Raw genomic sequence first — 25,370 nt, forward strand, 5'->3', positions numbered from 1 at the left:
AGGAGCATTGAGAGATTAAAAAATTTGACACGGAGCTGCACAAGTAGATACTAGCACAGGTGACCAAAAGCTTGGTCAAAGAGGTATGTTTTAAGGAGGAAAGAGAGGTAGAGACGGAGGGGTTTAAGCAGGGCATTCCAGAGCTTGGGGCCCAGGCAACATAAGACACAGCCACCAATGGTTGAGCGATTATAATCAGGGATGCTCAAGAGGGAAGAATTAGAGGAGGGCAAGACATCTTGGGGGGTTATGAGGCTGGAGGAGATTACAGAGATAGGGAGGGGCGAGGGCATGGAGATTTGGAAATAAGGATAGGAATTGTGAAATCGAGGAGTTGCTTAAACAATGTAGGTCAGCAGGACTTGGCGCCAGTTAGGACACGGGCAGCCGAGTTTTGGATGACCTCTAGTTTACATAGGGTAGAATGTGGGAGGCCAGCCAGGAGTGAGTGGAAGATAGACTCACAGAACCACACTGTGGTGGGTCTAAATACAACCTGCCGAACATGATAGTAAGATTAAGTAGTATTTTGAGTTCGGGGCCCAGGAACGGGGGTATCGAAGGCGAGGAGCGGAATAGTCAAGTCCAGAGGTAACAAAGGCATGGATGAGGGCTTTAGCAGATGAGCTGAGGCAAGGGCAGAGACGGGCCTCATGTCTTGTTACATACATACAGAAACTCGAAGAATGTACCATCACTGATGGAAAATATTCACTGGAGAACCTATTTTAAGAAGGACAAACGCTGAAGGAAGGCACTGCAACATAATGTTATGGTTACCTGTTGCTCAAAAAGTAGAACTTTTTAAGAAAAGGGAAAAAAAAGGAATCAAATATACAATCAGGAACATAAAAGGAACTAGCCAGTCAGCTGAAGAGTTAAACATGCAAAACAGAAACAGAGAAATGAACAATGAAGAAATGGGGAAGATACAATAAAACACAAACTAATACTTCGTTGCAACCTGGAGAATTTCCTTGTTTTGCTGCCAATTGATTAATGGAAATTTCCAGCCCTGCATCAACAGTGTACATTTTATTGTAGAAGGAAGTCCATCTCGTACAAAGGGAAATGTTTAACTAAAATAATGTTACACAGAAGGCAATTCTCGCTTGGTAAACTGACAAGCATCTTTTCGGAATTAAATGTACCAAAATTAATCTTAATTACCTGTGGAAACCGAGCATTTATTACTGCAGTGACAATTAAACATCAGGCATAGATAGTACATAGACGGTGTTAAGAGTTAAGATACCAGCTTCCAGACAAAGACAATAAGCTGGGTTTCATTGTATACGTCAATATAAATAAGGTCAGGATATAAATCGGCAAGTATTAATTATTTAATTTATGAAGATACACAAAATGAGAGCAAATACTAACTTAAAAGGCAAAAAAAAAACTATTATGGACAATCCTCCAAACTCTCATCTCTTAGTCTCTCAAAATGTAAATATGCCACCCAATCTTGTTACACCTCCACATCCCCATTCAGTTAAAAATCATCTTCCATTCTAATGCAATATTTTTCCTTGTATCTGAAACCTGTACAATTGTCTACCTCCTTAGACCTCCCTATCGCCTATAATGTGTAAACTTTAGGGCCCAAATTTCCCCATGAGTTGCACTGTTTGTTTTGGTGTAGCTTGATTTTTCTGGTGTATCTTTTTAGTTGCAAATATGGGCATTTAATTTGCGCCAGTGTAAGTGAGTTAGTTAGGTTTTTTGTTCGGTCAGTTTTTTTTCCCCAAAAGGAGACGTTCCCAGCCACTTACACCATTTATGCCAATTTGGCCAGAAAAAAGTTGTACTAAGCTAACTTAGGGCACCGTATGTGTCCACTTTTGTCCGCACAGAAAGACCTTACTTACAGTTAAGGAATCGGCGCAAGTAACTACATTTAAAGCACCACCAAGCACAAAAAGTAATAAGCAATTAATTAACAAATAAAATAGAAGGAACCCTGCCCCTAAAGCACCAAGACCAAAGTAATAAGCAATCAATAAATAAAAATTAAAACAATAGAAGGAACCCTGCACCTAAAGCAGCAAAATCATCAGTAAATAACAAATAAAAATAGAAGTCCTACCTTAGGGAACTCAGTGGGCCACAGATGAGTGAGCCCATTCGGCCCCTCCCACACAGCCTGCAGCACGTTTGCCAAAACGGCCTGCCAAGAGCTACTGCACATGCGCGCAGACTCTAGCGCGCATGTGCAGAGATCCTGGCCCGATTTTCAGCACCGGAATCGAGCTCCGCCGCACCCCGCCCCTCTTTCTTATGCGCCATGCCAGCTCCAAAGACTGCCCGAGAATCGGCCATGATCGCAGAGATTTTTTTTGCCGCTGCTTCGGAGATCAAATATTGGCAGGGGGGGGGGGGGGGGAAATTGGAGGTGTGCCGAAAAAAAACGGAGGGCCAAATTTGGGCCCTATAAACTTATTTACCACTTTCACATAACGTTATCAATCTTGGTGCTGTTCCCAACTCTGGGGGTCCCTCCTATTTCCCCCAAGTTTTGATAAAGTTCCATAACTGCTATTTCAATCTCTCTTTGGCATACAAGGTATTAAGCCTTTAATTTTTTTTTGGATTCATTCACGGCATGTGGTCGATGCTGGCAAGGGCAGCATTTATTGCCATCCCCAATTGCCCTTTGATACAACGGAGTGGCTTGCTAGGCCACGTCAGGGGGCAGTTAAGAGTCAACTGCATTGCAGCGGGTCTGGAGTCACATATAGGCCAGACCGGGTAAGGACGGCAGATTTCCTTCTCTAAAGGACATTAGTGAACCAGATGGTAGTTTCATGGTTACCATTACTGATACTAGTTTTTTTTTAATTCCAGATTTATTTAGTTAGCCGAGTTTAAATTCCCCAGCTGCCCTGGTGGGATTTGAACTTAACGTCTCCGGATCATTAGTCCAGGCCTCTGGATTGCGAGTACAGTAACAAAACCACTATGCTACCGTACCGGATTTTAATAAATACCAGCTAAAAGTAATTCAAAAAAGACAGCCACGTAGGATTTAATTTAAAATAAATAGAACAAAACCTCACACAAGGAATGAAGGGATGAATTGGCAGATGTATTTCGCATTTTATTTTGCTTGTCAGGTATAGTTAGTTATATCTCTGGTGCTTATTAGTTTTATTATATGGCCTTTCTCAATTACTTGCTATCTATCCCATCAGTTTCAATCAAGGGTGTATAATGGATTTCCGATGTCTGGGAGACATTTTGTAAATAATGCTGAACACACACACAGCTTTTACCCAGTAGATTGTTTCATTTAATGGGTGACTTGATGATTTAGTTCATGCCCATCATATTTTCCAAACGATAGCAGAACAACCAATACCAAGCCAAGTCACTGGTCAAGTGTCAATGTCAGGTTTTCATCAAGATATACTTACAGGTTTTGAGAGGCCCCAGCAGGCACTTGTATACAGCCTTGTGATTGGACAGTTTGACAATGAAAGCACGGCAGCACAGCCAACGGGCAGCTTCGTAAGGAAAAGGACCAGAAGCATCTTTGGACCCTAGAGAAATGCCTGAAAAAAGAACTCCTTTCAAGTAAATTTTTTTGAAGAAGATGATCGCTATTCAAGATTTTTTCAATAAAATAGAACATTTCATTCTTGCTTGCTTCAGTATAAGTGAACTTTTTAAATTTGTCACAGCAATAAAAATAATGACTGCTATTGTATGTATTTTATATTCTCCCTATACAAATACTTAAAAGAATCATAGAAAACAGTTAATCAAGCTGTGACACGTGAGCCTGGCAATGAAAGATCACTGCAAAAAGCCACAGCTTGTTCTCTAATCTGTATTATGGTCTTAGGGCGAGATATTGAGCACCATTGCTGCCAGGTTTTTTTCGGCAATATTCTTAGTTTTCGGCGGAAAACCACATGGCGGGAATTTCTTCAAAGAGTTCCGCCGCTGGTTTTGAAATACCGCTGGGGAGTGGACTGCCGGTGTGCACCGCCGAAAAAACCACTACCGCCCAAGTTTGGTCACAGCGGTGACCCGTAGGTGAGTTGACAAAAAAACATCCACAAGAAACCAGCCGAAACTGGGCAGTTGGTCTGAAGCCCTGCAAAAAAAGGTAAGTTAAAGTGTTTTTAAAAGATTCTTTTATAACGATTAAGTGGAAAAGGGTCCAGAGTATGTTTTCCGATTTTTTATCTTTTGGAAAAATATTGTGTTTTTTCCTCCCTCCGTAGGCCCAACCTGCAGCCTCATACTAAATTTAAGTACTGCCCAATTTGTCCAGGATCGGTTTTCCGCCGAGTATCCACATGTAAGACCCATTGTTCCCGCCGGGCGGAATTTTTCCTATTTTTGATCAATTGTTCACCTGCGTTAATTTAATAATCTTAGCGGTTTTTTGGGACGGCAATCCGATGGTGATGGATTTCATGGAAATTCTAGCCCTATGAATTTAATAAAACCTTGCTAAAATTGGACGCAACCATCTTTTTTTCTATAATGGGTGATGATCGTTGAAAAACAAAGTCAAATAATGCATTAGTTCCTCTTACTATTAAATGCCATTTTTCTCAATTAAAATAAAATTGACGATAAGAATTGGCCTCCTTTACATTTTACCACTCCATGTGGCCATTCCTTCTATCTTTGAGCGTAAAATGGTGGCTTCAGCAAAGTTCAATGGCATAAGCCATGTTTCTATGTAATTTTTAGCCAAACCAGCCTTTCGTCAAACTATACCTGGTGTGGTAGAAACACACCCATCCCATTTATAATTGCCCAGTTAGATAAAAGCAGCCATATATGATGTAGTGCTACACAGACAGAGTAACATATATTCTCCTCGCATTACATAAAGGCCAAGCATTCTGTGGCAACCTGATTAGCCTGCTCCCCCCGCCCCATCACTATAGATAAAAAGCTCACCTCGGTTTTTAGCTTTAAGTATGGAGTAGCAACAATCAACAGTATCAGCAATGACGTCAAGGAAGAACGAAGGATTGTCTCTTATTCTTTGCCCAAATGGGAGCTGCAGAACACCAGCATGGAACCTAACAGCATGAAAAAAATCAATAAAACAGTAGCGTGTTTCTTTTTCTCAATTCACATTAAATGAAAGAAAAGAGAATTGTATTTATTTAGCATCTAATCATGCCACTCAGTCATCGCAAACTGTTCAGATCAATGAATTACTTTGAAGTGCAGCACCTATTTTGGGGGCAAACATGGCGGGCATTTTATGTACAGTAGAATCTTACAATCTAAATTAGATTATCAGCAGGCTGATTAACTGTTTTTACAAGCCAAAGACTTGTATTTTTACCATCCTTTCATGTGCTCGTGACGTTACAAAGCACTTCATAACCAATTTATTACTTTTTGGAGCAAGAGTTAAGAAAATAACTTCCTGTCCCATTTAGATAACGAGAGACAAGCATCAATAAGCACTTTACAAAAGCAATAGAACTTTGCCATCAATGAATAACCTTCTCCGAAAAAAAGGGGAACTGTTGTGGGTGAAAAACCGCCATTATTCTTTGAGCAACAGAAGGGTCATTATTAATCCCACCAAGTCGCAAACTACATTTCACCAGCCAGAAGATAAATGGGGTTAATTGTGAAGAATGGTGATACTGTCTCTCCTCGGGGCAATATTGTAAAGAAGTGCCGTCTCTGCATTGGGGGTGGGGGAGGAGGGGTTACAAGACATGGTCATCAGGTACAAGGAGCCTTGGAACAGCCTGCACTGAAAATTCAAGTTTAGTCCTTTCACATTAGACTACGGAGTAAGTTTGTCCTCCAGCAAATGTTTATGTGCTGTCAAATCTTGGCACCTATGTACTGCGTGGAGGTGCTGTTGCTCAGATGAGACATTAAACTGAGGCCCTGTCTGCCCTCTCAGGTGGATGTAAAAGATCCTATGTCACTATTCAATAAAGAGCAAGGGAGTTCGCCCCGGTGTCCTTGCCCACATTGATCCATCAACCAACACCCAAAACAGATGGTCTATTGTTTAAGTGCTGTTTCTGGGATCTTGCCGTGTGCCAATTGGTTGCCGGGTTTACTACATTTCAAAAGTACTTCATTGGCTTTAAAGCATTTTGAAACATCCCGAGGTTATGAAAAGTGCGTACAATCCCCACCGCTAATAGCATTATTAGAGTCAACACGATTTGCCCGCTATACACGGTGGACAGTAAAACCAAAAAGCGAACAGGCAATCTCTTAGCAACTGCCTCTCCTAATTATCAGCAGTTGCATTCAGAATCTCATCGCTAAGGTGATCGCACTTTAATGAGGTACGAACAGCTGATTGAAACTGTCTGAAGAACCGCCTTTGCCTGAAATCAGTGGAAACTTTTAACTGAGCAAATACAGGGAAAGTACTTACTGACCAGCCCGAAATAATTGCCGCGCTTAACACATAACATGCGGTGCCTTTGTTATTGACGCCTATGGTAACGGCAAATGATTAGCGCCCGTTATTGGCAGCTGCCCATGATAAGCGTGGATGGTACAAGTGAGAGACTGCATATAAATGCAGTTCTTCCTCTCCAGGAGTTAAAAGCAACAGAAAGACGTCTTACAACAGCATGGAAAGCATCACAGTAGAAATAATTCTTACGACTATCTTGATTGAGATGGATTGCCCATCACAATACAAATTTAGTCATTTCGGAGTGTAATGACTCAAGAGTCTGGTTCCTGTAAACTCACTCAGGTGCAACCTGATCCATCTTTATTCCAGCCCAAGAGTGCCAGTGTGACAAAGACACCCAGCTTATATACAGGTGACCAAGCACACATGCCACATGCGTACAGCCCGATGACCTCCGAACACGGCGCCCCCTGGCGTCTGGTGACCCCCAAGCATTAATACATAACACTGAGATTCCCCACTGGGATAGAAAACGGAATTGGAATAAGAGCTGAATTGCACCGTAGTGGTTTCATGTTGCTCTCAAAATAAATGCAAACAAGTTAACTTTTGATACCACTTTTCAAAGTGGAATGCAGATTCATCAGTTATGCAAAAGAATGCTAGCATAACCCGAACACTATTTTTTGGTGCTTGAATTTCAGACTTGAAAACAGAGGCACAGTTCTAGCAACATTCCATTCCAGTGGCCAAACTTGTGACATAAAAGCTTGCCCATTATCCGGTAAGAAGGTGTTCATACTTCCTTAATCGTTATACTCCATGGCACAAAGAAAGTGTTAAACTCTACTTTGTTAAACTGACATTTTAAACAAAGTACTGGCCTTCCAACTCACTGGCAGTCTAACCAAAATGGACCAACTAGCACATTATTGCAATTAAGTCAGCAGTCATCATCATCATTGGCAGTCCCTCGGGATCGAGGAAGACTTGCTTCCACTCTTAGCATGAGTTCTTAGGTGGCTGTGCAGTCCAATACGAGAACCACAGTCCCTGTCACAGGTGGGACAGATAGTCGTTGAAGGAAAGGTTTGCCGCACGCTCCTTCCGCTGTCTGCGCTTTATTTCTGCATGCGCTCGGCAACGATACTCGAGGTGCTCAACACCCTCCCGCTTGCTTTGGGAGTAGCTCAGTGATAGCACTCTTGCTTCGAGTCAGAAGGTTGTGTCCACTCCAGAGACTTGAGCACAAAAATCTAGGTTGACGCTCCCATGCAGTGCTGAGGGAGTGCTGTACTGTCGGAGGTGCCGTCTTTTGGATGAAATGTCAACATAACAAAAACAGATTATCTGGTCATCATCATATTGCTGTTTGTGGGAGCTTGCTGTGCGCAAATTGGCTGCCACATTTCCTGCATTACAACAGTGACTACGCTCCAAAAGTATTTATTTGGCTGTAAAGCGCTTTGGGAGATCCAGAGGTCGTGAAAGGCGCTATATAAATGCAAGTTTTTCTCTTTTCTTTTAAAACCAGAGTCTGGAAAATAATGCAATTTTCATGCAATAGAACTACTAATACCCCTGATCAATGCAAAAACTGGATGGTGAGTCCTGAGTGAAATCAGGCTGCTTGAGCAATGAGCTGTTCTTGGTATCTTTTTAAACATTAACAAAGTTCAAGTGAATTATCACGGAAGCAAACAAAGCTGTTAAATTGTTAACTACTGGTACTGTTTTTAAAAAGAAAACACAGGGTTATAAAATGCTAATCAATAACACACTCACTAAAGTAGACCGAAATGTTAACTAACGTCTTGAAGCGCTTGGATCAAAGTCAAGTCCATTCCAAATGTTGCTCATTGATACAAGTCAAAAACAATTCAAGTACTGAGTGATAAATGGTTAAGTACATTCACGCCTGTCACACACACGTGCACACATACAATCCTCCCCCCATCCCACCCATAAATGAACAGCAGTGATCCCAAGCATCTTCCATTACCTCATTCCTCTCACGTGGACAGGTTACAATTCAGGGTTGTTTGGCATCAGACCAACATACAATTTATATCAGAAGACTACTTTCCGGGACACTGGTGCTTGATAATGCCTTTGGATTATCTCTTCCTTGACAAATTGATATTCCAAGTCGATGGTAGAAAGCCTCATAATATGGAGTACTTAGATTGACAGAAATCTTTTAAAAACATTCTGCACTAAAGGTCTGTCTAACACAATGGAAATTCAAGCGGAAAGCTGAAAACAATAAGCAATTGGCTAAATTAACAGGAAAGAAGCAGCAGATACTGGCAAAGAGAGTGACGTTGATGTGGGGAAAGTATTGAACAGAGTGCCACAGGAATCAGTGAGAGGCCCCCGATTGCTTAGAATTTACATAGGCAGCTTGGAATTTTTTATGAGAAAGCTGGATGCTGTGTTAGGGAGAGGAGAGGAACAACTGTAGGATTTTCTGGATGGATAAGCTAAGATGGCCTGAATGATCTCCCTTATCTTGTGATCTACAGAGCCCAGATCAACAAAACAACTATTGTGGACACAGCACACCAGATCAACAGGGCGGTAACAATTTATAGCAAGCCCATAAAGATGCATGTCAACATGGATCCCAAAGGAAAACAGCATCCATAGTATCAGCAAATTGAAAATCATTTTCAACTCAGGAATCCCAAAGGGAAAATGTTTTACACAATCGATAACCAGGGCATGTCACAGTCAGCTTGGCTCAGTCAATAGCTCTCTCCCCTCGGAGTCAGTTCAAGTACCACTTGGGGACTGGGACACTTCAGTGCAATGCTGAGTGAATGCCTCATTTCCAGAGATGATGGCTTTCAGATAAGGCCTCAAACTGAGGTAAAAGATCCTATTGCACCATCGGCAGATGATCACGGAATTCTCCTTTAACCACCACCACTAAAAACAGACTGATGGGTTATTTGTCATTTTATTTGTCGTTTGTGGGATCTTGCTGTGTTCAAATTAGCTCTTGCATTGGCTTCCAAAAGAAACTCACTTTGGGACATTTTGTAAACATGATATGGTGGCACATAAATGCAAGTTTGTTTTATTGCACCAACAAGTGGTCCTCAGGGAGCCCAGAGAGAGGCAGCACAGTAGGAGAATTTACTCAGTCTTAAGCATCGACAATGAATTACTTTCAAAATCAGCGACAGGATAGTTCATGAGAGGTTTGAAAATGATGAGAAAAGATTTGTATTTATATAACGCCCTTCACAACCTCAGGACCTCCCAAAGCGCTTTACAGCCAATGAAGTACTTTGTAAGTGTAGTCACTGTTGTAATGTAGGAAACACGGCAGCCAATTTGCAAGCTCCTACAAACAGCAATGTGATTGTTATGTATTTATGTTAATGTATGTACTGTAACACTAGACCACTGAATGTACCTTCACCCTGTACACACCTTACCTGTACCACAGAGAGTGCTACTGCTGGAGACCTAAGGGTCACCTGTACACTGCAGGTAACCCAGTATAAAAGGGAGCTCACCTCTTGGTGTCCTCACTCTAGGAGCTGCAATAAAGGACTATACCCTTACCTCGTGGAATCGTTATTAGAGTGCTTGCATATACTACAACTTGTGATAATGACCAGATAATCTGTTTTTGTTATGTTGATTGAGGGATAAATATTGGCCAGGACACCGGGGATAACTCCCCTGCTCTTCTTCGGAATACTGCCGCAGGATCCTTTACGTCCACAGGGCGGGGTCTCGGTTTAACGTCTCATCCAAAGGAAGGCACTTCCAACAGTGGTGCAGCACTCCCTCAGCACTGCACTGGAATGTCAGCCAAGAATTTTGTGCTCAAGTGTCTGGAGTGGGACGTAACCTTCTGACTCAAATGGAGAGAGTGTTACCAACTGAGCCATGGCTGAAATGGGGTGGTGGAAGGTAATTAAACACCCGGGCCATGCTCGCTGGCTTCAGGCAATATCGGCCGGCTCGGTTGGCTTCCAGGCCGGGAAACGGTTCAGAAGGAACCCAATATGGCAGCAGCTCAGGTTATTGATGTGGAACTCGCTGCAGTACTCCTGTTCCTACTGGCCCCATGAAAATATGTAAGTACTTACCCCTCAGCATCGCTCCGGCTGCTACTGGGTGGGGCGAGCAACACGCACGCTCCACTCAGCTGAGTCCTAAAATCGCATTGGGGTTCTATAGACGTCGTCAGACCTTGATTTAAATATCTAAATGTCCTGTATAATTGCTTCCGCCAGCCTATTCAGACACCTCTGGCAAAAGGGTGACAGCCACAGCAGCTGTGGGAATGGAGGGTCACGTTCTGCCGCACAATTTTCAGAGTGCGACTGCTCCATTTCCACCGGAGAGCAAATTTCACCCCCCCCCTCCTCCTCCTCCCCTCCCTCCTCCTCCCCCCCACCACCCTCCTCCCCACTCCCCCCCATCCCCATTTAGTGTCTAAAAAAAAAAACAGTGCAGTGGCGTGGTTGATGCAGGTTTGATTTCTAGCCTCCTCCCCCAATTACACTAACACATATTATAGCAGCTATTCGCCTCAACTACTCCTTGTGATAATAAGTTCCAGATTCTAACCACTCTACAATTGTACAGGGCCTTGGTGAGACCACACCTGGAGTACGGTGCAGAGTTTTGGTCTCCTTATCTAAGGAAGGGCACACTTGCCTTAGAGGCAGTGCAACAAAGGTTCACTAGATTAATCCCCGGGATGAGAGAGCTGTCCTATGACGAGAGATTGTGTAGAATGGGCCCATACTCTCTGGAGTTTAGAAGAATCAGAGGTGATCTCATTGAAACATATAAGATTCTGAGGGGGATTGACAGGGTAGATGCTGAGGGGTTGCTTCCCCCTGGCTGGAGAGTCTAGAACTAGGTGGCACAGTCTCAGGATAAGGGGTTGGCCATTTAAGACTGAGACGAGGAAGAATTTCTTCACTGAGGATTATGAATCTTTGGGTTGTGGATCCGAAGTCGTTGCTTACATTCAAAGCCGAGATAGATTTTTGGAGTAGAGGGGAATCACAGGATATGGGGATCAGGCGGGAAAGTGGAGTTATGGTCGAAGATCAGCCATGATTTTATTGAATGACGCAGCAGGCTCGAGGGGCCGTGTGGCATACTCCTGCTCCTAATTCTTATTTAAGACAGCAGGGCATGAGATCAGGGAGTGGGGTACCCACCTATTAGCTACAGGAGGCGTTTGGTGTGGGGAACCAGAAAGAGAGAGAAATGGGAATTAGAGGGCAATATTGCCCCCCAAAAAAATAAGATGTGGGGTATTGCATCCAAGCACTTTAGAAAATATAACCCACAATTAAATGCTGCAAGGCTAAATTTATACCAAGTGATCAGACAATATTGCAAGTTCTATTTTCGTCAAAGAAAGGCGTCACTATTCTTGAAGAAGCGATTGAAATCTAGTTTACAATAACCAGGCATGCTAGCTCTTATCAAATGATCTTTAGCAATCAAAAGGAATCATCCAAGACGAAGGGCCCAAGTTTCCACACAATAAAAAACGGGCGCCCCTCCGAGCTGGGCGCCCATTTTTCGCGCCTAAAAAAAATCTCGCGATTCTGGAGCGTTCTGCAGCTCCTTGTCCGCCTGGCGCGGCGCCCAGGGGGGCGGAGCCTACACTCGCGCCGATTTTGTAAGTGGGAGGGGGCGGGTACTATTTAAATTAGTTTTTTTTCTGCCGGCAACGCTGCGCGTGCGCGTTGGAGCGTTCACGCATGCTCAGTGTGAAAAAAACATTGGCACTCGGCCATTTTTATAGTTCTTTGTAGCTGTTTAATTTTTGAACATTTTTTTAATAAAAGCACATTGCCATCAGCACATGCAGCCTTCTCACTGTCTCCTTTCCCGCCCCCCGCGGGAAGAACGGGCGCCTCCTCCCCCGCCGCGGGAAGAACGGGCGTCTCCTCTTCGCGCCTCCTTTCCCCCCCCCCCCCCCCCGCAGGAAGAACGGGCGCCTCAGGCTGACTGCAGCATGCTCCATGTCTGAAGGACTTTTTTACAGTTCTACAAAAAATCTTCACTTGCTCCAGTCTAACTTAGTTTGGAGTACATTTTCACTGTGGAAACTTTCAAATCAGGCGTCAGTGGCCGGACACGCCCCCTTTTGAAGAAAAAATTCTGTTCCAAAGTAGAACTGTTCTACCTGACTAGAACTGCAGAAAAAAAAAATGTGGAGAATTGCGATTTCTAAGATAGTCCGTTCTCCACCAGTTGCTCCTAAAAATCAGGCGCAAATCATGTGGAAACTTGGGCCCAAAGTAACAGTTTTGCCTTGCTTGATATTTCACGTGATGATTGGGTTATAAATATCGCCCTATGCAGCAAGTCTAGTCTATAACACATTCTACATTCAATGTGCAGGGTATTACATCACATCCAAGTACAGCAGGAAAAAAAAGTTATAATTTTCTGATTGGCTCCAAAACAGAACTTAAACTCTCTGATTTGGCAAAACATAAAAGATATCACAAAAAATAACCAATTCAAAGTACCACCGTTGAAACAGTCGCAATGGACAATTTATATCCCAAAGTGCCATGATGTGCTCTGCCCAAAGACCAAAATCTACCTCCCGTATGTATACACATTTAACAACACAAGAAATATGAGCAGGAGTTGGCCATTCGGCCCCTCGAGCCTGCTCCACCATTCAACAAGATCATGGCTGATCTTCTACCTCAACTTCACTTTCCCGCACTATCCCCATATCCCTGGATTCCCTTAGTATCTAAAAATCTATCGAACCCTGTCTTGAGTATAGTCAAACGACTGAGCATCCACAGCCCTCTGGGGTGGAGAATTCCAAATGTGTATACAATCTGTGTATTCCAGCATCGGTAATATGAAATATATTTACACGTGTCAATCATATTGTGTCAGTAAGTGTGCTGTATTCCTGTGATGGGAGTTGTTGTTGACCTACTTAGTCTGTGTCGCAAGCATCAGGCATCACATTCCAAGTCTTGGACTACCCATGCGTAATGTCATGAGTACCACTTGTGTATAGAGATTAATCAACACTGATCAGTTTAGCCAGCTTGAATAGTACCTCGTTTCATTGCCTTAACCAATTTAACAAAATGAAAAAATGAAGAAAATGTCTTTAAAATCCATCGAATGCACATCGTACAAATGTCTCCAAGAGCAAGTGCCCAAATGGGAGTACAGCAGGCAGTTTTCTCCACAAACACAGATAGTTTCAAAAGTTGCAGATATTTTATAATTGTGGTGTATTCCGGAGACCTTCACAGTTGCACATGGACACTACACTCCTAGCATTTATATCGCAAAGCACTTCACAAAATGTGGATAGTGTGCATAAGCATGAGTGGCACAAAGTGCCGTGTCACTATATAAAAGGCTAACCATTAAAGAATGTAAGTGATTCACACAGGGTATCAAGACATGTCAATACAATGTGACATCAGTGAGGAAAAGATGTGCCTAATACTTTTTATGAAAACTTTTAACGTTTCAAACTTGAGAATTTACAAAGGTCACTTGCAATCTCTGGGGTGGAGTTCGGGCAGTCCGGGGAGCGTCGACAGGCCTATAAAGGGCCCAGCGCGTCGGTGAGGCGGCAGTCGGAGGAATTCGGGCAGTCCGGGGAGCGTCGACAGGCCTATAAAGGCCCAGCGCGTCGGTGAGGCAGCAGTCGGAGGAATTCGGGCAGTCCGGGGAGCGTCGACAGGCCTATAAAGGCCCAGCCGGTGCAGCTGCAGCAGGGTGAACAGGCAAAAAAGTAGAAAGAAATCGAAAGGTGACATCAAAGCCAAGGGGGTAAGTGATTGGTAAGTAGTTTTTCTTTTTCTTTTCTATATCAGTAAGTAACCTTTTAGCCTTGTTATTGCCAAATTAAGTTTATCTAGGGGTTAAGTCATGGCAGGACAGCTCGGACACGTGTTATGCTCCTCCTGTACTATGTGGGAAGTCAGGGACACTTCCGGTGTCCCTGACGACTACGATTGCGGGAATTGTATCCGGCTGCAGTTCCTGACGGACCGCATTGCAGCACTGGAGCTGCGGGTGGATTCACTCTGGAGCATGCACGATGCTGAGAATGACGTGAATAGCACATTTAGTGAGTTGGTCTTACCGCAGGTGAAGGGTCCACAGCCAGATAGTGAATGGATGACCAACAGGAAGAGCAGTGCAAGGAAGGTAGTGCAAGGGTCCCCTGCAGTCATCTCCCTGCAAAACAGATACACCGCTTTGGGTACTGTTGAGGGGGATGACTCATCAGGGGAGGGCAGCAGCAACCAAGTTCATGGCACCGTGGGTGGCTCTGCTGCACAGGAGGGCAGGAAAAATAGTGGGAGAGCTATAGTGATAGGGGATTCAATTGTAAGGGGAATAGACAGACGTTCCTGCAGCCGCAACCGAGACTCCAGGATGGTATGTTGCCTCCCTGGTGCAATGGTCAAGGATGTCTCGGAGCGGGTGCAGGGCATTCTGAAAAGGGAGGGTGAACAGCCAGTTGTCGTGGTGCATATAGGTACCAACGATATAGGTAAAAAATGGGATGAGGTCCTACAAGATGAATTTAGGGAGCTAGGAGCTCAATTAAAAAGTAGGACCTCAAAAGTAGTAATCTCGGGATTGCTACCAGTGCCACGTGCTAGTCAGAGTAGGAATCGCAGGATAGCTCAGATGAATACGTGGCTTGAGGAGTGGTGCAGCAGGGAGGAATTCAAATTCCTGGGACATTGGAACTGGTTCTGGGGGAGGTGGGACCAGTACAAACCGGACGGTCTGCACCTGGGCAGGACCGGAACCAATGTCCCAGGGGGAGTGTTTGCTAGTGCTGTTGCGGAGGAGTTAAACTAATATGGCAGGGGGATGGGAACCTATGCAGGGAGACAGAGGGAAGTAGAATGGAGGCAGATGCAAAAGATAGAAAGAAGGCAAGTAAAAGTGGAGGGCAGAGAAACCTAAGGCAAAAAGCAAAAAGGACCATATTACAGCAAAATTCTAAAGGGGCAAAGTGTATTAGAAAGACAAGCCTGAAGGCTCTGTGCCTCAAAGCGAGGAGTGTTCGGAATAAGGTGGACGAATTAACTGCGCAGATAGCAGTTAAGGGTATGATGTAATTGGCATCACGGAGACATGGCTCCAGGGTGACCAAGGCTGGGAATTCAACATCCAGGGGCATTCAATATTTAGGAAGGATAGACAGAAAGGAAAAGGAGGCGGGATGGCATTGCTGGTTAAAGAGGAAATTAATGCAATAGCAAGGAGGGACATTAGCCTGGATGATGTGGAATCGGTATGGGTGGAACTGCGGAATACCAAGGGGCAGAAAACACTAGTGGGAGTTGTGTACAGATCACCAAACAGTAGTAGTAAGGTTGGGGACAGCATCAAATAAGAAATAAGGGATGCATGCAATAAAGGTACAGCAGTTATCATGGGTGACTTTAATCTACATATTGATTGGGCTAACCAAACTGGTAGCAATGCGGTGGAGGAGGATTTCCTGGAGTGTATTAGGGATGGTTTTCTAGACCAATGTCGAGGAACCAACCAGGGAGCTGGCCATCCTAGACTGGGTGATGTGTAATGAGAAAGGACTAATTAGCAATCTTGTTATGCGAGACCCCTTGGGGAAGAGTGAACATAACATGGTAGAATTCTTTATTAGGATGGAGAGTGAAACAGTTAATTCAGAAACTATGGTCCTGAACTTAAGGAAAGGTAACTTCGATGGTTTGAGGCGTGAATTGGCTAGAGTAGACTGGCAAATGATACTTAAAGGGTTGATGGTGGATAGGCAATGGCAAACATTTAAAGATCACATGGATGAACTTCAGCAATTATACATCGCCGTCTGGAGTAAAAATAAAATAGGGAAGGTGGCTCAACCGTGGCTAACAAGGGAAATTAAGGATAGTCTTAAATCCAAGGAAGAGGTAGATAAAATGGCCAGAAAAAGCAGCAAACCTGAGGACTGGGAGAAATTTAGAATTCAGCAGAGGAGAACAAAGGGTTTAATTAAGAGGGGGAAAATAGAATACGAGAAGAAGCTTGCCGGGAACATAAAAACTGACTGCAAAAGCTTCTATAGATATGTGAAGAGAAAAAGATTAGTGAAGACAAACATAGGTCCCTTGAAGTCAGATTCAAGTGAATTTATAATGGGGAACAAAGAAATGGCAGACCAATTGAACAAATACTTTGGTTCTGTCTTCATGAAGGAAGACACAAATAACCTTCCGAAAGTACTAGGGGACCGAGAGTCTAGTGAGAAGGAGGAACTGAAGGATATCCTTATTAGGCGGGAAATTGATAGGATTGAAGCCCGATAAATCCCTGGGCCTGATAGTCTGCATTCCAGAGTACTTAAGGAAGTGGCTCTAGAAATAGTGGATGCATTGGTGATCATTTTCCAACAGTCTATCGACTCGGGATCACTTCCTATGGACTGGAGGATAGCTAATGTAACATCACTTTTTAAAAAGGGAGGGAGAGAGAAAGCGGGTAATTATCAACCGGTTAGCCTGACATCAGTGGTAGGGAAAATGTTGGAATCAATTATTAAGGATGAAATAGCAGCGCATTTGGAAAGCAGTGACAGGATCGGTCCAAGTCAGCATGGATTTATGAAAGGGAAATCATGCTTGTCAAATCTTCTGGAATTTTTTGAGGATGTAACTAGTAGAGTGGACAAGGGAGAACCAGTGGATGTGGTGTATTTGGACTTTCAAAAGGCTTTCGACAAAGTCCCACACAAGAGATTGGGGTGCAAAATCAAAGCACATGGTATTGGGGTAATATACTGATATGGGATAGAGAACTGGTTGGCAGACAGGAAGCTGAGAGTCAGGATAAACGGTCCTTTTCAGAATGGCAGCCAGTGACTAGTGGAGTGCCGCAGGGTTCAGTGCTTGGACCCCAGCTCTTTACAATATACATTAACGATTTGGATAAAGGAATTGAGTGCAATATCTCCAAGTTTGCAGATGACACTAAACTGGGTGGCGGTGTGAGCTGTGAGAGGGACACTAAGAGGCTGCAGGGTGACTTAGACAGGTTACGTGAGTGGGCAAATGCATGGCAGATGCAGTATAATGTGGATAAATGTGAGGTTATCCACTTTGAGGGCAAAAACGCGAAGACAGATTATTATCTGAATGGTGGCAGATTAGGAAAAGGGGAGGTGCAACGAGATCTGGTTGTCATGGTTCATGAGTCATTGAAAGTTGGCATGCAGGTACAGCAGGCGGTAAAGAAGGCAAATGATATGTTGGCCTTCATAGCTAAGGGATTTGAGTATAGGAGCAGGGAGGTCTTACTGCAGTTGTACAGGGCCTTGGAGAGGCCTCACCTGGAATATTGTGTTCAATTTTGGTCTCCTAATCTGAGGAAAGATGTTCTTGCTATGGAGGGAGTGCAGTGAAGGTTCACCAGACTGATTCCTGGGATGGCCGGACTGACATATGAGGAGAGACTGGATCAACTGGTCCTTTATACATTGGAGTTTAGAAGGATGAGAAGGGATCTCATAGAAACATACAAGAGTCTGACGGGATGGGACAGGTTAAATGCAGGAAGAATGTTCCCGATGTTGGGGAAGTCCAGAACCAGGAGACATAGTCTTAGGATAAGGGGTAGGCCATTTAGGACTGAGATGAGGAGAAACCTCTTCACTCAGAGAGTTGTTAACCTGTGGAATTCCCTGCCGCAGAGAGTTGTTGATGCCAGTTCATTGTATATATTCAAGAGGGAGTTAGATATGGCTAAAGGGATCAAGGGGTATGGAGAGAAAGCAGGAAAGGGGTGCTGAAGGAATGATCAGCCATGATCTTATCGAATGGTGGTGCAGGCTTGAAGGGCCGAATGGCCTACTCCTGCACCTATTTTCTATGTTTCTATGTTTCTCTCCATTCCACAGCTTATGAAAGGCAAAAATCTTTATAGTCTGGAAAGTAATGAAAAATAGAATACCCGTCAACAAAAATACAAAGGGGCCGAATTTGCCCCGTGCCCCGATTGGGAACGGTAAGCTTCCGGGCCGGGACTTTTAATCGCCCAGCCCGGAAGGCCCGCCCCCTACGCGGAATTGGGCATGTGTGCTCCTCCAAGGAAGCGGAGCAATGTACGGGAGTGCTGTGTTGGACTTAAAGTGGAGGGCTGCTGTGCACTGTGCAGGCCCTTTAGTGGCCAGCCAATGGGCCACCAGGGAAGTGGTTGACCGGGCCAGCAGTCCGACATCCAAAATGGAGTGCCAGGCTGCATGATGGCGGCCCGGTCGATGCGAGGCCCGCCATTGTCAGGCCGACACAAGAGTCGGCTGACAAAATAAAATGGCGGCCCGGGGTGCTGAAGGCCTCTCCTTTAAGGGGCATCCCGGTGGCGAATGTCTGCCAACCTCGCGACCCGTGGGGCAATTTCTCCCGTGGGGCGGAAGGGAGTTGGCGTGCACAGCGATGATGTCATCGGCAGTTGAGCGCCAGCCCGGGGCGCTAATCGCTGGGCGTGGCACAACCAGGACATCACCCCCCCCAAAACCACCGGGGCAATTTCCCAGGAGGCGCAATCACCCCCCTCCCCGGGCGAAAACTCCATTGCGTCCTGTCAGCACCCCCTGGAGGCACTAACTGAGCTACAAAGAGGGGCAATTTCAGCCCAAAGTGTGTACGTCAAATGACACATTTACAGCATAGTTTTTATAAGCTGCCTCCCACACGAGAATATATGGCAAAAAATGTTTGTTAGGTTCAGATAACGAATTGATATACAACAACAACTTGCATTTACACAGCGCCTTTAACATACTGAAACACCCCAAGGAGCTTCACAGGAGCGTTATCAAACCAAATTTGACACCGAGATACACAAGAAGCTATTAGGACAGCGTGGTCAAAGAGATAGGTTTTAAAGAGCATCTTAAAGGAGGAGAGAGAGGGCGGGAGCAACATTCCCTCTATGCTGCACCGCCGGGACCGGCTTTTCCAATGTTAGGTTTTGCGCATATTCAAAACTGTGATTGGGCCACGCAGCCCCTTACAGGGGCCACGCACCCAAAAAGAAAATTAGAGAGAACATTGCTGGAGACGGGGAGGTTTACGGAAGAAATCCCAAAGCCGACGGCCAGGCAGCTGATGGCACAACTGCCAATGGTACAGCGATTAAAATTAGGAATGCGCTCGAGGCCAGAAGCGGAGGAGTGCAGATATCTGGGAGGTAGTCAGGCTGCAGGAGGTTACAGGGATAGGGAGGGGCGAGGCCATGGAGGGACTTGAAAACAAGGATGAGAATTTTAAACTTGAGGCATTGCCAGACCAGGAGCCAATGTAGGTCAGCGAGCACAGGGGTGATGGGTGAGCGGGACGTAGTGCGAGTTAGGACACGGGCAGACGAGTTTTGGATGAGCTGTAGTTTACGGAGGGTTGAAGACGGAAGGCCGGCCAGAGATTCACCGAATCTCCCTCCGTTTTCTGTTTAAAAACAATCCGGCTTTAGTTCCTAAAAAGGCAAGTTTAAAAAAAACAAAGGAAGTTCCCTGTGTATTCTGTCACACAGGATGTCAGAAATGTTCCAACGAGGAAAGGGACAAGTTACTGGGTAGAGAAGGTGGTTGCTTGGGCAATATGACAAGACACTGGCTCAGAAAACAAACCTCAAATTGAAACAAACTGAACAGATGCTCTTTTATTTATTTCTAGTCTAATGTTCCCAACCTTAGACACCTGCTAAATGTGCTGTTCCAACCAAAAGATAAATAATTCTATGGAAAGTACCTGTAAGCCTGGAGAAGAAATATCTTGTAGACATTGATGCTAACCGTTCTCAATGTATTGACCTGCAAAATTTATAAACGCATCATGAGAGATTTTCAGTAATCATCAAATTTATACTCATCAATATACACACACTATACACACGCACACACTATACACACACACTCTTTTTTAAATATGTTGACGAGACAAAGCAATACATTGCAGGTATTTTAATCTCTGGGCAATTACACATCAAGGTCAACAATAATGCAATAGAATCAGAAAATGTTATAAATACTCAGCAGGTCAGGCAGCATCTGTGGGGAGAGAAACAGAGTTAACATTTCAGGTCGATGACCTTTGTTCAGACTGTTTCTCTCCCCACAGATGCTGCCTGACCAGTTGAGTATTTCCAGCATTTTCTGGTTTTATTTCTGATTTCCAGCATCCGCAGTATTTTGCTTTAAAAAAAAATGCAGCTGTGTTAGCTGTGCTAAACACTGCGAGGAGAGGGTTTTAAAGGCTCAGTTTCCTCATTCGGCATTCCAGTTGTGCTTCTGATAATTCTGAAGTACGGCAAGGTAAAATATCTTTGTAATTGTATTTTACCATTTTATCAAAGCAATAATTCAGTTTAAATGACTCATTGCATATCGAAATGTTGAAATGTTCCAGCAGATTAATGCAACAGTACAGCGAGGCATCATCGGTTTTTGTTTTATATAAAACTGGAACAAATCAATTAAAGGTTCTACTTTTGACATTTCTGGCATTGTAACTTAACAGATAGGTTTGCGTGACAGTGGAGATAGCAGAAACCATTACAGGTCTCCTTGTGCGCATGTTTGAACAAGTGACTGAGCAGTTTGACTTGGAGAAACTTTTGGACAAAAAAAAAAATCAACAAAGGGAGGGACTGGTGTCAAATGGCCCATCATGCTGGTCACTTCCTTGTATCAACTCTTGAATATTATTACTTTATAGTGCAATATTTGCTAATGCTTTGAATACACAGTTGCACGTAGTTAGATAATTTTGTTTAAAAAAAAGTTACCAATTGGCTAAAAGAGGTGACGTATTGGTAGTTCCCAACAAGCTATCGGAGGGAGCAATTCAGCCTTGGAGCAGGTTGGGAGGCCGCCTAATTAGCCAGTAAACAGTGGATCAAAGCCGATGGCGTGAAGGACATACCATTTTGATGTGCGTGCTTCCTTTCCATAGGAAGCTCGAGCCTGCCGGCTAGCCTCTGCACCATGGCGGGCAGTGGAGTCCACACCAACTTGTGTGGGGTCATCGTGCATGGAGTCAAGGCTCAGCGATGGGAGCAGTCAGCTCTACGCTCCTGCAACAGGGCGCCCTCAGTTTTGGAGCCTGTGGTGACAGTGGAGAACTCCGTTGGAAGATCAGACGGAGCAGTTCAGCCTCTGAGCCCCACCATCTTCCAGAGTGTGCGTGAAATCATGGATAGGGGCTTCAACACCATCGCAGCCAGCCGGCAGTCTGCTCCTCCTGCCCATCAGTGCGAGCGCGGAGGTCCAGCCCCATGCGAGCGGTGGTGGTGCCATGGGACAGGCTCTCGGGATAATCGTGCGGCTGATACCCCGCCAACCCTTCAACCAATGCCCGTCCTGATACCACAAAGTCCGTTGGACAGACTAAGCTGGCAGTAGCCGTGATGCTGCCGTCTGCAGCCCGGCTCTCTCAGGTCCCAGCTTCTCAAGCTGATTTCTTTAAAAAAAAACACAGGAAACGCCACCCATCTGACTGTTGTCAGCCACGTGCTGAGCGTCGAATGTAGAACGGGTGGTCGAATATAGAACTGCAGCAGTTAAAGATAGCATTTGGATCCTGAAACAGGTTAAATCCCATTTCAAGTGGCCTCAGCGGGTGCCTAACAAGAGGCTTGATCCAAAACAGTGTCAGATACACTTCTGGGATGAATGAGCAGCAAAACCACAATCCAATTTTCAGAGTCTTAACGGCCCATAGTCTCAACGTAAAACAGGCGGGCACCCATTAAAAATTGTCCCCCCACCCCCACTGTGTCTAAACCACATTACAGGACGTCGGACCCAATGGATGTAGTGGGCTCTGAATGGGTTTAATACAAAACCCACCAAGTAGACATCAGGTTCAACAGCAGGAAAGCACGGCCCACAGCAGTGAGAAAATCTGTAGAGTCTGTGACACAAGACACAACTCACCTCCAGATCCAAGAAGATATGGTGGCACTTCAGCTTCAAGACAGCCAGTAGTTTTTTCTTCATATGTTGTCCCGCTTTGGAACTGCAGTTGAAAGTCAGGCTTGCCCTGATGGAGGTGTTTGCATAGCTAAATAAAAAAGAAAGTTATTTATATAGCACACTGGACAGAAAGTGCCAGAGCCCATTCCCATTTTGGAGTAATGGTAATTTTTCATCGAGTAACACATTCAATGATCTTTTATTATTCTTGCTAATTTAAAAGCTTTAATAACAAGTGCAGAACAATTTTTTTTTTAATGTATTTCTCACCTAAAAGGTGTTAGTCACCAGGATGTATAGGGGCACAGTGTTCAACATAGAGTAGCTAGCAAAGTTGGTTTTGTTTATTTAAGGACTGAAGCATTATTTTCATCACAGTATCTATCGGTGACACAATGATTTTGTACAGCCTGGACAAATTGCAGAATCTGTACAGTCAGGTGGATCCTGTGAAATTCAAGAATTAATCTTATTATGCTTCATACTGATGCAAGAAGACGCTGATAGATTTCAGAGGATACCCCTTAATATATATGTATTTTATAATACAACAACTTGCATTTATATAGCACCTTTAACATAGTAAAATGCCCCAAGACAAATGCCACCGAGCCACACAATGAGATATTGGGACAGTTGACTAAATGCTTGGTCAAAGAGGTCGGTTTTAAGGAGCATCTTAAAGGAGGAAAGCGAGGTGGAGGGATTTAGGGTGGGCATTCCAGGCCTCGGCAGCTGAAGGCACGGCCGTCAATGGTGGAGCAATGAAAATCGAGGATGCACAAGAGGCCAGAATTGGAGAAAAGCAGAGATCGCACAGGGTTGTGGGGCTGGTGTAGGTTACTAAGATAGGGAGGGGTGTGGGGCGAGAGGGGGTTACAGAGATAGGGAGGGCTGAGGCCAGTGAGGGATTTGAACGCAAGGATGCGAATTTCAAAAGTGAGGCACTACCAGACCACAATGTAGGTCAGTGAGGACAGGGATGATGGGTGAATAGTAATTTGGTGCGAGTTAGGATACAGGCAGCAGAGTTTTGGATAAGCTCAAGTTTATGGAGGGTGCAAGATAAAAGGCTGGCCAGGAGTGTTGGAATAAATACTCGTATGTGACAACACAGTTTCCACATCATTCCCCTCCTGCTTCACTAAGGAGCGATGGTGTTAACTTCTGATGCAAACTCTTAAAACCTGGTTTTAATTTGTGTGTTCCAGATTAGTATTCTTGCATTATGCAACAAAAGATCTCTTGCATAGGTTCTGCTGGGACGAGCACTTGTGCTTAAATGGTTCTGAATTCAGTATTTCTTGATGGTTTATTCTAGGACAATTTCTGCCTACTCTTTAGCTAGGTACCGTTATCTTTTTCCTTTAATAATAGCATGGAACAAAAGGACGCTTCCATCGGAAGAATGAAGACGACTTTACAAGATGGCTTTCTGACAAGCCCGAATCTTCCTCAGTCCTTACACTTTTCCACTCCAGTGTATTATTTTGAACCGCAAATCTTTAATTTCACTATTATAAATGTTAATATATTCATTCTTCCACTCCAGAGCACAAAAAAAAAATCTAGGCTGACACTCCAGTGCAGTGTTGAGGGAGCACTACCCTGTCGGAGGTGCCGTCTTTCAAATGAGACGTTAAACTGAGGCCCCATCTGCTCACTCAGGTGGACATAAAAGATCCCATGGCACTATTTTGAAGAACAGCAGTGGAGTTATCACCGGTATCCTGGCCAATATTTATCCCTCAATCAACATAACAAAAAAATGGATTATTTGGACATTATCACATTGTTGTTTGTGGGAGCTTGCTGTGCGCAAATTGGCTGCCGCTTTTCCCACATTACAACAGTGACTACACTCCAAAAGTACTTCATTGGCTGTAAAGTGCTTTGAGGCATCCGGTAGTTGTGAAAGGTGCTATATAAATCCAAGTCTTTCTTTATTAGTTGATAGGCGTTGGCGAACTAAATAAGGCTTTATGATGTTATTCTTGGTGATGGAGAATTTCAAATAAGAGGCATAACCATGTACATAGAAACATAGAAAATAGATGCAGGAGTAGGCCATTCGGCCCTTCGAGCCTGCACCACCATTCAATAAGATCATGGCTGATCATTCCCTCAGTACCCCTTTCCTGCTTTTTCTCCATTCCCCTTGATCCCTTTAGCCATAAGGACCATATCTAACTCCCTCTTGAATATATACAATGAACTGGCATCAACAACTTTCTGCGGTAGGGAATTCTACAGGTTAACAACTCTGAGTGAAGATGTTTCTCCTCATCTCAGTCCTAATGGCCTACCCCTTGTCCTTAGACTGTGTCCCCTGGTTCTGGACTTCCCCAACATCAGGAACATTCTTTCCGCATCTAACCTGGCCAGTCCCGTCAGAATCTTATATGTTTCTATGAGATCCCCTCTCATCCTTCTAAACTCCAGTGTATAAAGGCCCCGTCGATCCAGTCTCTCCTCATATGTCAGTCCAGCCATTCCAGGAATCAGTCTGGTGAACTTTCGCTGCACTCCCTCAATAGCAAGAACATCCTTCCTCAGATTAGGAGACTAAAACTGAACACAATATTCCAGGGGAGGCCTCACCAAGGCCCTGTACAACTGCAGCAAGACCTCCCTGCTCCTATTCTCAAATCCCCTAGCTATGAAGGCCAACATATTATCTGCCTTCTTCACCGCCTGCTGTACCTGCATGCCAACTTTCAATGACTGATGAACCATGACATCCAGGTCTCGTTGCACCTCCCCTTTTCCTAATCTGCCGCCATTCAGATAATATTCTGCCTTCGTGTTTTTGCCCCCAAAGTGGATAACCTCACATTTATCCACATTATACTGCATCTGTCATGCATTTGCCCATTCACCTAACCTGTCCAAGTCACCCTGCAGCCTCTTAAACGTCCTCCACACAGCTCACACCGCCACCTAGTTTAGTGTCATCTGCAAACTTGGAGATATTACACTCAATTCCTGCATCCA

The 25,370-nt window shown here is 44.4% G+C and overlaps 1 protein-coding gene across 2 annotated transcripts in view; it reads right to left on the reverse strand.

The window, feature by feature from the left end:
• tert (telomerase reverse transcriptase) overlaps positions 1 to 25,370 on the reverse strand; it is a 100,211-nt gene that overhangs the window by 21,566 nt on the left and 53,275 nt on the right. For both annotated transcript variants that reach the window (XM_070880407.1, XM_070880408.1), the window contains exons 12-15: positions 22,338 to 22,464; positions 20,152 to 20,213; positions 4,924 to 5,048; positions 3,417 to 3,554 (exon numbers count right to left, since the gene is read on the reverse strand). In XM_070880407.1, coding sequence (XP_070736508.1) covers positions 3,417 to 3,554; positions 4,924 to 5,048; positions 20,152 to 20,213; positions 22,338 to 22,464 — 452 coding nt within the window. The remainder of the gene's footprint in view (positions 1 to 3,416; positions 3,555 to 4,923; positions 5,049 to 20,151; positions 20,214 to 22,337; positions 22,465 to 25,370) is intronic.

The sequence above is a fragment of the Pristiophorus japonicus genome, chromosome 5 (assembly GCF_044704955.1).
Source record: "Pristiophorus japonicus isolate sPriJap1 chromosome 5, sPriJap1.hap1, whole genome shotgun sequence".
NCBI classification, from domain to species: domain Eukaryota; kingdom Metazoa; phylum Chordata; class Chondrichthyes; family Pristiophoridae; genus Pristiophorus; species Pristiophorus japonicus.